The sequence below is a fragment of the Olea europaea genome, unplaced genomic scaffold (assembly GCF_002742605.1).
Source record: "Olea europaea var. sylvestris unplaced genomic scaffold, O_europaea_v1 scaffold3678, whole genome shotgun sequence".
Taxonomy (NCBI): domain Eukaryota; kingdom Viridiplantae; phylum Streptophyta; class Magnoliopsida; order Lamiales; family Oleaceae; genus Olea; species Olea europaea.
Window position 1 is genome coordinate 22,369 of NW_019256064.1, and position 12,315 is coordinate 34,683.

General features: G+C 34.0%; 1 protein-coding gene across 1 annotated transcript; it reads left to right on the plus strand.

Annotated features, from left to right (window-relative positions):
* Positions 1-470: 470 nt before the first annotated feature.
* On the plus strand, positions 471-1,095 carry LOC111386689. Its single transcript, XM_023011153.1, has 2 exons — positions 471-601; positions 632-1,095. The coding sequence occupies exon 2, from the start codon at positions 746-748 to the stop codon at positions 944-946; it is 201 nt and encodes a 66-aa protein (XP_022866921.1). The 5' UTR covers positions 471-601; positions 632-745; the 3' UTR covers positions 947-1,095.
* Positions 1,096-12,315: the final 11,220 nt, after the last annotated feature.

Consider the following 12,315-nt stretch of genomic DNA (forward strand, 5'->3'; position numbering starts at 1 on the left):
CTTAAAATTAGAGATGTCAATGAGGTATGATGGTATGGATCGGATGGCCAATTCGTCCCCCGTTCGGTTCAGATCAAAGACCATATATCTCTCTTCCCCCGTGATTTCTCAATGGGACAAGGGGATATTTTTCATTTGGCCTATTGCTATCTTGCTTAATATTTAAGATTGAGCAATGCTTCATGTATAATAAATTTGACAACATTATTAACAACATGTCACATGACATATTGTAATTGGAGAGTTTAAAAGGCAACCCAGTTTTTTAATCAACACTTTTTTACCACACTTATCATGATCAACAATGTTGTACAATATCATTGTACAAATAAATTAATTGTTTCAGATTACACGTCTCTCCCATAATAAATTTATTCATGAGTAACACGTGTCATTAATTGCGTCAAGTAAGAAGGAAAAAATAAATTAAAAAACTGCATCTATTATGAATACGCGTACTCAACGTGAAAATTTTCGCAGCCCTACAATTATTTGGGAATATTCCAAATCTTAGACCATATACCAGAAATTCCTCTATCTAGACTTTACTAGTCAATTCTAGAATCTCATTCTCCGGACCGCCCCAAATCAATATTCCTCTCTCTCTCTCTCTCTCTCTCTATATATATATATATAATACACAGATATACATCATCCGCATAATCTGATAAACAGATAAAATTATTTTGATCCTAGCAGTTCGTTATCGAAAGCTGAGAGAATACCAAAAAATCGATCGGAGAAGATGTGTTTGGTTTTTGTTTGTGACGAGGATCAGAGAGTGATCGGTAGGCAACCGGCGCCGGGGGCGTGTCCTTACTGCGGGGGTATGGTTCAAGCCATGGACGTGGAGAGCAATTGGAGGTTCTGCTTTGTGCCGCTTTATTTCAAGACCAAGCGTAAATTCTACTGCTCCGTCTGCTCCAGGCGATTGGTTGTACAATGATAATACCCAGAATCGGACATGGCGTTGTTAATCATGTAGGTTTTCTGTTTAATTTTACTTCTCGTGTAATGAATTATGAGTTTTTGTATTTTTTTTTAACGATATTGTACAGTTATGTGATATTAAAAATTGGAAATGTTCGAGGAAAATTAATCAACATTTTAATTTTGTTAATTATCGGAAAATTTTATTCTTTTTTGTGGTCAGTGATTGTACAGTTCTATTTTATTTTCTCATTGTCATGATAGGCGATTTTTGATATATTTTTATTTTCTAATCAAAATTGAATTTATACTCTTCTCTAAAAAATTATATTGAATGAGTCCAAGTTTGACTTAGACTTTTATTTAGTTAGTTCCATAAATTATTCCTTTTATATTTCACTTGTTTTTTCTATTCTTTTAGGCTTATGGTAGTAAGATACTGCTATACATGTGGAGTGAATTATTGAATACTGTTAGGGCAGGACCACACGATATTAAAATTAAGAATCAAGAAAACCTCAATCGAACAGAACTAAATTGCAGAAAATTAAAGGAACACAAAGGAATTATTTCAGTCTAAACCCCGAAGGTTCAGCGATCACATCTAATGCCTACATCCCCCGTTAAGCATCCAAAGATTTGGATTTTGCTCAGTTGCACTAAACAACCAAAAATTGCAACAGAATTACAAAATATTCAGAGAGATGAAAATGAGACTTATTTCTCAAGTATAGCAACAGATCTACAAAGATTCACTCAGATCTCAGCCCACAAAACCTTCGAACACCACCAGATGATACAATAGAGAGATCACTCAGATTTCTTTACCATTCACACAGAATACAACAATCGAAAGAAGATCTCATTATACTTTATGTAAAATCAGAGATTTTACACAAGAAACGCTCAAAGAAAATCAATATCACTCAAATCGCCAATATTTTTCTCTCTGAAAAACCCTAGAGTCGAGAGCAAGATTAAGGGTCGGTTATGATATTCCAGAAGGCTCCATTTGTTTTAACAAAGGCATATGAACCGGTTTAATCCAACGTCCAGAGATAGTCCACGTGTTAGCAATCCAGTAAAGTGTCAAACACTTATTAAATCGTGTTTGATAAAAACATGGTTTTCTCACAAATAAAATTCTGGAAGCATTAACTTGAGAGAACAGAGTTCGACTCCAACAATCTCCACCTTGCTGCCAGAATTTGAGCTATTAGTGCAGTCAGGAGCATGATCTTACGTTTTTTTCATTTGTTCCAAGTACCTGTATATGAATCACAAAGAATCAACAAATAAAAGTTTCAACCAGTTTAAGAATTTATTTAAAGGAATTACTTTTGTACCCATATTAGATGGATTAAACTGAGTAGAAACTTTTTCAATCTTAATTTCACCTTTCGAGATTATATCTCTTATAAAATGATATTTAACTTCAATATGTTTTGATCTATCATAGAACATGGGATTTTTACTTAGGTGAATAGCACTTTGGTAATCAGAAAACAGCACAATGTGGTTATCATTGAAACTCATTTCAAACAATAAACCATTTAACCATATTCCTTCTTTAACACTATCAGTTGCAGTTATATATTCTGCCTCGGTTGAGGACAAAGCCACAACTTTCTGGAGTTAAGATTTCCAACTGATAGTAGTACCACACAGTGTATAAAAATAAGATGAGGTTGACTTTCTATTATATCTATTTCCAGCAAAATTAGAATCAGTATACCCTTTTAAACTTATTCCATTTTTATCTAATTTAAACATTATGTCTAAATTTAATGATCCCTTAAGATATCTCAATAACCATTTTAAGGCATACCAATGTTCTTCACCAGGATTACTCATAAACCTACTTAAGATGCTAATACTATATGCAAGATCACGTCTGGTGCATATCATCAAATACATCACAGAACCATTACATTAGCATACGGAATTTTTGACATTCTGGCATATTCATCTTCAGATTTAGGACAAAATTCAGAAGACAGTCTAAAATGACTAGCAATAGGCAGTGTTACAGGCTTACAATCATGCATGTTGAATTTTTTCAAGATTTTAGACACATAGTCACATTGATTTAAAAACAACATATTTTTATCCTTGTTTCTCCAAATCTGCATGCCCAATATTCTTTTAGCAACACCAAGGTCTTTCATATCAAACTCAGAACTTAACTTTGATTTAATGTCATCAATTTTTGATTTATCAGAACTAGCCAACAACATATCATCCACATAAAGGATCAGATATAATGAGTTTTTAACTTCACTACCTTTGCAGTATAAGCAAGTATCATATTGGCTTCTTTTTAATCCAAGTTTCAAGACAAAAGTGTCAAGTCTTTTGTACTACTGCCTAGGTGTCTGCTTTAGGCCATACAAGGATTTCTTTAACAAACAAACAGTGTTTTCAAGATTACCTTCCTCAAAACAAATTAGTTGTCTCATGTATATTATTTCATCTAATTCCTCATACAGGAAAGCAGTTTTAATATCTAGTTGATCAAGTTCCCAATTAAATTGTGTAACAAGTGCAAGTAGACATCTGATAGTAACATACTTAGCAACAGGAGAAAAAATTTCAGTATAGTCTACACCTTCTTTTTGTGTGAAACCCTTTGCTACAAGTCTAGCTTTATATCTAATATTTTTATCATCACCTTCTCCAAATTTTATCTTATAAATCCACTTGCAATCAATTAATTTTTATCCTTTGGGTTTATCAACTAATATCCATGTCTTATTTTTAAGGAGTGAAGACATTTCATCTTCCATGGCCACTTTCCAATTTTTTCTTTCTTTACATTTCATGGCTTTTTCAAAAGTGTTTGGCTCATTTTCAGTGAGGTCTTGGTAGGTAAATAAGGATACAAAGGTGTCACTATCAAATTTAGTGGAGGGTCTGATTTGCCTTCTCTTCCTATCTCTTGTGAGTTGATACTCATCAAAGGGGAGAGTTGCAGAATCAGCCTCTTCAACATGTTCAGTTTCAACTTCAGTTTCAAGTAAAATAACATGTTCTTCATTTTCATTTTCTTCTGCAGTGGTTACAGAAATGTTCTGGTTACTGCAGGAGGGCTCCACCTCAATTTGAATATCTTTTTCAGTCAAAGTATTTTCTTTTCCTTCAAGACATGGCATCAATGATTTATTGAAAACTACATCTTTTCTAATTATTACTCTATAACCTTTTTCAAATTTAACTCATAATCTGTACCCTTTAACATGTTCATCATAACCCCAAAAAACACACTTTAATGATATTGGTTCTAATTTACCAACATTTTGATAAGCATAAGCAGCACTGCCAAATATTTTCAGATAAGAGTAGTTTACAAGACTATTTGACCACATATATTCAGGAACAGCAAAGTTTAATGCACTAGTAGGACTTCTATTAATCAAATAAGCTGCAATTTTAATTGCTTCACCCCAAAATATTTTAGACAGTCCAAAGCTTAACATCATGCGTCTAACTTTATTCAACATAGTTCTATTCATTCTTTCAGCCATTTCATTTTGTTGTGGTGTGTGTGGAACAGTTTTGTGTCTCATAATGTCATATTCCTTACAAAGATTATCAAATTCAGAATTGCAAAATTTCAAACCATTATCGGTTCTTAAATATTTTATTTTAAGATCAACCTAATTTTCAACTTGAATTTTCCAGTCCTTAAAAGCAAAAAATGTCTCATCTTTAGACTTTAGTAGATGAACCCAAATTTTCCTAGAGAAATCATCAACTATTAGCAAAAAATATTTAAAACCAGTTAAAGAAGAGGCAGAAGCAGGACCCCACAGATCAGCATGCAAGTACTCAAGTCTTTGTTTAGATTTATGAATTCCACTTTGAAAAGGAAGTTTGGCTTGCTTTTCCAAAATACAGTGTTCACAGGAGCCAAAATCACCAAGATTATGTTTTCCAAAAACACATTTTGATTGCAAAATATTTAAACCCTTTTTACCAATATGACCAAGTCTATCATGCCACAGTTTTGCCAAAGTAAATTTTTCAGATACAGCTGAAGCAGTTAATCCAAGCAAAGATTTTGCATTCAGACAATAAAGACCATGTCTCTTAGGGGCTGAAGTGACCAAGTCATTTCCCCTAAAAAATTTTATATGTCATTGACCCATAATTATGTGAAACTCCTTGTCATCTAACATTCCTAAGGACACTAAGTTCCTTTTTAAATCTGGGAAATGTCTTGTGTTTTCTAAGAACAAAACATTACCATTTTCTAATAATAATTTGACAATCCCAATTCCACTCACTTTACATGCAAAGTTGTTGCCCATTATAACCTGTCCCCCTTTTGTTCTTTCTAAATTTATAAAACAATTTTTGTTGGGGCACATATGAAAAGAACAACCTGAGTCAAGTATCCACTCATTACTTAGACATTTTTCAGCACTTGTTAACACAAAACCATTTTCTGTTTTAGTTTTATCATAGGCCAGTGCATTGCTTCCATCAAGACCTTTTTCTTTTGAATCATTCTTCTTTTTAAAACAGTCTTTTGCAAAATGACCAACTTTACCACAATAATAACATTTCTTACCTTTTGCGTTATTCTTGGTCTTACTTCTGTCAACCCATCTCCTATTTGTTTTTAAAAACTTAAAATTTTGTGTAGATTTTTCAAAAGATCTTCCTTTAGTTAAAAAACTAGTTCTAGTGTGACTGTTACTTGACTTAGCCTGGATTTCTAAACCTTTATTCCTCAACGCATTGGTTATATCATCAATAGTGAGTTCATCCCAACCACATTCAAGGGCAACTTTAATGTCCTTGTACTTGTCACTTATGGAGTTTAACAGAACTACAGCCAATTGATCTTTTGAAAGTTTTTCATCACAATTGGCCAAGTCTTGGGTAAGTTTTGTGAACCTACTAAGGTTCTCTTCTAAGTCAACTGCAGGATCTATTTTAAAGGAGAAGAATTGTTTTAAAAGAAAACATTTATTTGGAGTGGTTTTAGTCTCATACTTAGCCTTAAGTTTTGCCCAAAGATTAGAGGCAGTAGTAGTTTCACCTATCTCTCTGATCATATTATCAGACAAATACAGAAATATGGTACTCCAAGCAATTTCCTCAAGTTCAGATTTCTTATTAGGAGCTATGCCCTCAGGCTGTGAATCATCTAAAGACTTGGCACATTTCATTTGCATTAAAATTGCTCTCATTTTCTGACGCCACATATCAAAATCAATTTTGCCATCAAACTAACTGACTTCAAATTTAGCAGTAGCCATAATGCAAACAAATTTTCATGCAAGACCAATTTGGACTTACAGTAGTTTAAGCAGGAAGTCAAGAAATGCCAATTTGTATCGAGTTTGAAGTACAGTAGAACACACAGTGATACAAAGTCTCACAATTCTCGCAATATTAGAAGAACACGGGCAAGATCAATTAACAGACAACAATCACAAAGATTGAATACAAGGTTTCACAGTTCTCTCCAATAGGATTCTCCAAGTGCACACCCGTACTTGATTTATCTTAGATTCCAAGGGCCTCGCAGGAGCCACTGGACAAAGATTAGTCTCAAGGGGGTTTCAACGGTGCACCAAAAAATCAAGGGAAATTTTAGGAAACTCAAGTTTCTGATAGTTAATTTACAAAAAATTAAAAAAGATCTCACCGAGCGAGTTGAATAACTCGAATTGTTCTCAATCTGCTTTTTCAGCAGTTCCAAAAATTCAAGACTGTTGTAGGTCCACCAGTTTCTCTAAGATCCAAGTATCTTGTTCCTTTAAACGTGACTCTGATACCACTGTTAGGACAAGATCACACGATATTACAATTAAGAAACAAGAAAACCTCAATCGAACATAAATAAATTGCAGAAAATTAAAGGAACACAAAGGAATTATTTCGGCCTAAGCCCCGGAGGTTCGGTGATCACATCTAACGCCTACATCCCCCGTTGAGCATCCAAAGATTTGGATTATGCTCGTTTGCACTAAACAGCCAAAAATGGCAACAGATTTACAGAATATTCAGAGAGATGAAAATGAGACTTATCTCTCAAGTATAGAAACAAATCTACAGAGATTCACTCAGATCTCAGCCCACAAAACCTTCGAACACCACCAGATGATACAACAGAGAAATCACTCAGATTTCTTCACCATTCACACAGAATACAACAATCGAAGGAAGATCTCACTATATTTTATGTAAAATCAAAGATTTTACACAAGAAACACTCAAAGAAAATCAACATCACTCAAATCGCCAATATTTTTCTCTTTGAAAAATCCTAGAGTCGAGAGCAAGATAAAGGGCCGGTTATGACATTCCTGAAGGCTCCATTCGTTTTAACAAAGGCATATGAACCGGTTTAATCCAACGTCCAGAGATAGTCCAGATGTTGGTCATCCAGTAAAGTGTCAAACACTTATTAAATCGTGTTTGATAAAAACACGGTTTTATCACAAATAAAATTCTGGAAGCATTAACTTGAGAGGACAGGGTTCGACTCCAACAAATACAAATCATAAGTGTTTTAATTCTACTTAATTGAGTCAAGTAAAAGTCATAGGTGTCTTATACACCTAAATTGATAAAATTGGAATTTCCTCGATTTAACTATGGGGAGCATCCAACAAGTTGGTTGTGTAGAGCTTAGCAATTTTTCCAATTTCAAGATACTCCAATCGAGGATCGTGTGGCATTAGATTTAGGGCTTGTTCGGTAGTACTTTTGAGAATGATTTTTTGACTATTAGAGAGGAAAAATGAGTCTTACCTGTGAGAGAAGAAATAAAAAATGACAATTAGAATACTGAAATAACGATAAAAAAAAATTTGATTTTTTTCCAAAAAAATCACTACCAAACATGCACTCATTCCATCATGCCGGAGTTGTGGTACCAATTATTGAAGCGAGATTCCTATAATCTCCCTTTGGGTGCAAGACTATCAATCTCACTTTGAGAAGCTGCGTACTAAGGTTGGTCATCTTCCTTCCGACCAGCAAGTGAGTAGTTTTGTCCGTGGGTTACGAGATTCGGTTAGAGCTGATATTCAGGCAAGAGAGCGAAAAATATTGTCAGATACTGTCGCATTAGCCCTTGTTTGTGAATCTTGGAATCTATGTCAAAGAAGGGCGAACCATCTCCCTGTCTTAAGATCCGACTAGCAACCAACAACCAATCCCAATACGGAAGTTGTCGCCAGCTGAATTGCAAGATCGAACAAGGAGGGGGCTTCGTTATGATTGCAATGAAAAGTTCAAACTGGATCATCGTTGCAAGAAAATTGCCATTGAAGAGTGCTTGGAATATGAAGATTGAAATGTGATCACTGAAGAGGATGAAGAGATGAATGATACCTGAAATTTCTCTCCATGGTATTGGTGGACTTCGAGTAAGAAATAGGCCCTATTCCTCTCCAGTCCTAGTGAAGAAAAATAAGGATCATGGTGTATGTGCATCGATTATCGGGAGTTAAACAGGATTACAATTAAAGAAAAACTTTCCTATTACCATAATTGATGAGTTATTGTATGAGCTACATGGCTCGATAATATTTTTCAAGCTTGATTTATGTTTCGGCTACCACCAAATAAGAATGCATCCTAGTGATGTAGAGAAATCTGCATTTTGCACTCATCAAGGCCATTATGAATTTTTGGTCATGCCTTTTGGCCACACAAATGCCTTGTCTACATTCCAAGCACTAAAGAATGAGGTATCCAAAAAATTCCTACTGACGTTATTAAGCATTGGCGTGAAATCCTTGTAATTTAGAGACTACGTTTTCCACTCTAAAGACTAACCATTTGGCCATTATGCTTGGAAAATATCAGTTTGGCCAAGGTGAGGTTCAATACTTGGGCCATGTTATTTCTAGTCAGGGTGTTGCTATTGATTCTAATAAGATTTCAAAATGGTGGACTGGGCAAAGCCTAAGATAGTCAAAGCTCTTGGAGGATTTTTGGGTCTATCGGGGTACTACAGAAATTTCATCAAAGACTTGGGAAAAATAGTCACTCCCTGTACAAAATTGTTGAAAAAAGTGTTTGGTTGTGACTCAAATTCCATGTGATTTGAAATTTAGAGTGCGTTTAATTACTAATATTTTTCATGGAAAATGTGTTTTTCCACCTAAATTCCTATTTTTGCACTGTTTGATTGACATTTTTTTCAATAGAAAACGTTTTCCTACTTTTGGTCACGTGACCATATTTTCCTCAAAATCAAGGAAAATATTCTCTTTAGGAAGAGTGGGATTTTATTTTTCAGGTAATTCACTCTCTCTCATCTATCCACCAATAAAAATATAGACAAATATAATATTTTCTATGTTGAAAAATAAATAAATCAAATACATTTAATTGACAATTTTCATACAAATAAATTCTAGGAAATTGAACTGTCTAAAATTTTTTTCCTTCCCATGCAAATTTCATGCTTGTAATCAAACACACCTAAGTTCATGGAGGAATTTTAGATAATTTGGGTTTAGAAGTTTTAATAAATAAGAGATCAAATTTCATCATGCATTGAGAGTTTGATTTGGATAACGACTTTGAGAATAAGAACTCTACTTCATCTATAACTCCAAGATTTGACTCCTTTAAATACTCCACAAGGTATAGGCTCTTCATAAATTCAGGATAACAATTAGATCATTGTTGTACACAATTAAAAACTTGAGAGTATTGTTTAGATTTAAATTGAGAGAATTAAATCTTGTAAAGATAATTTTAGTTTCTAGGTATAATAAATTCTCATCATGTTCCACAAAAATCTTCCTTGTTGTGTGATCTATTATTTTTCATATTTTTCATATTTTCTTGTTCTTTAATTATTTGGTTGGATTCTCAATAAATTGGTACCAAAGTTATTCCACTTTCAACAAAATAGTTTCACTTCGGATTATCACAAAAATATTCCTTTTTATGGAACCCACTTGCAGAAAGTATATTTGAGCAACTCAACTTGGCAATGACTAGAACTCCAGTTTTGACAATTCCAAAATTTTCGAATGATTCCACTGTATAGTGTGATTCATTCGGCTCAGGAGATGGGGTGTTTTGAGGCAACACAGATCTATTGCATTCTATAGCATCGCATTTCAATTAAAAAAATCTTTCACTATCTACTTATGAAAAAGAAATATTAGCTCTTGTTTAGTCATGGATGCAGATGTTTTGAGTTAGGGAAAATAATCAAACTTTCTAATCGAACAAGTTGATAAAGCAAAAAATAGAGTATCTTCTTAGCCATAATCCTTACAGAGAATGATAAACATTAAACACAAATGCTTCGGATCAGATATTTACTGACCTGCTGTGAGTATGTAGACAGCATTTAAACTCTATGTAAACTAAGATGAAAGAAAGAGAATAGATGAAAAGAAAGCGAATGAAGTGAAATCCGAGGCAAGTGATTAGCACTTATTTCTTAAGGAAAAATTACCCCCCCAACGATGTTAACAAATTGCTGCACTTGTCTCCTAAGATACAGCGGATACAATTTGTGGTAGAAGCACTTCAACTACAAGCAACAACGAACTCGAATAAAATTCTTCCTTCAACAAGAAAATGATTTTTGGAGAGTTTTTGCAAGAATTTTTTAAATAATGCTCAATGCAAAATGATACGGGATGCATAATGGACATCCAAGGGGTCATTATTTATAGAAGATGATAGGTTGTCAGTTAAGAAGACGCCCCTAAAACTCAGCAACCTTCAAGAAGGGGCGCATCCCTTGCTGTCCTAGCCTATTGCTAACTTCTCGATCGAATGCCAGCAACATATTTTCTATAGAAACTTTTCGCCTACCTGTCGCTCGAGCGCTGGGCAAGCAATAGAGTTTGGTAAATTTCCCGACCAGTTTTTCTTCTTTTCTTTCTAACTTTGGACTGCAATTTTTCATTCATTCGAATTGGTTTAGAGATACTAAATATATTACGACGATCTACTCGACGAGTAGAACAAGTTTATTTCCTTTTCGTCTTCCCATTCTTACTTCTGTAGGTTTTTCGGTAATAGGGATATCCGCAAAAACTCATATTTTCCGCATTCGGCACTAGCTATTTTTGCACCTTCCCAAGGGGATCTTTGATCCGTTCTTTCAAACCAACAAAAAGATATTGAAGAAGCTTATGCGAGATGGAGAAAGTGTTTAAGAAGAGGTATTTGTAGGCAGAGAGCTTCAGTTTATCCTTGACATCTTCGTCTTGTCCAAGCATGAATTAGTCTATTTCTATTTATAATTTGACTATCGGATCAAAGTCTAAATATTTGATCGAAATTGACGCAAAGTCATTTTTCATTTTTTATACTTGTGGTGGGTCGTTTGTCAATATATGCTCATTTCATTTCCATTTCTCATCCCTTTTCAGCAGTAAGTATTGCTCAAATATTTTTTGATAATACATTCCATCTCCATGGTATGCCAAGATCAATTGTTTGCGACAGAGACCCCCACATACATTCACCAGTAATTTTTGGGCAGAATTATTCCGGCTTTTAGCTCAGCCTATCATCCCCAAACAGAAGACCAAACAAAGGTGGTGAATTGGAATATTGAAATGGGTTAGGTGGTTAGCTTGGACAGAATATTGTAACATTACTAGCTAGTTGGCATTCGACTATTAAAAAAAACTCCATTTGAGGTAGCGTACGGTCGAGAGCCACCTAATTTGTTGAGCTACGTACATACCACGAACGGCAAAGGTGGCTGTCATGGAGGAGCCGAGTGAGAGAGATTTGATTTTGAAGGACTTAAAGGTGAACATTAAGGAAACTCAAGCGCATTGAGTCGGAAAGAAACTCGGTCAACTTAGCCCCTCTTTGTCTATCATATCTCAAATACTTACTTTTTTTCTAAAACTCAATTTTCAATTATGCATTCTCATAATAAAATATTTTGCATGTAAATACAAAATTTTTCCCTACTTTTTAACTACACATCCTTTAAAAAAAATAATAAAAAAATTACTATTTCAAAACTCACTTTTCTCCCAAAAAAAAAAAAAAAAGGGTACTCTTTTAATGGGTATCAAACAGGAATGTTTAAGATCAAACATTCCTAATTCTTCTTCCTCTTATACATTTCTATTTTCATGTTTCGAAAGAAATTTCAGTCTATTCTTCTAACAGAGTCCACCGAATAAACGAGTTTTATCAACTAATTTTTGCTCTCTTTCTTCGTTAAGCTATTCTAAACTTTTGTACAAGACATTCGACCAAAGTCAATAATAAGCTCAAATAAAGACAATTTGATGAAAGTCTTTTTCTAGAAATTTTCAAATGTAACATAGCATTCAGTGGGTGGAATAAACCATAATGTCGAAAAAATAAAATAAAAAATTGTAAATTGAATGTTGAATGAATAGTGTATAGGTTTTTCCA

Coding starts and splice junctions, on each gene's coding strand:
- LOC111386689 (XM_023011153.1), top strand. CDS start 746: ATGTGTTTGGTTTTTGTTTGTGACGAGGATCAGAGAGTGATCGGTAGG.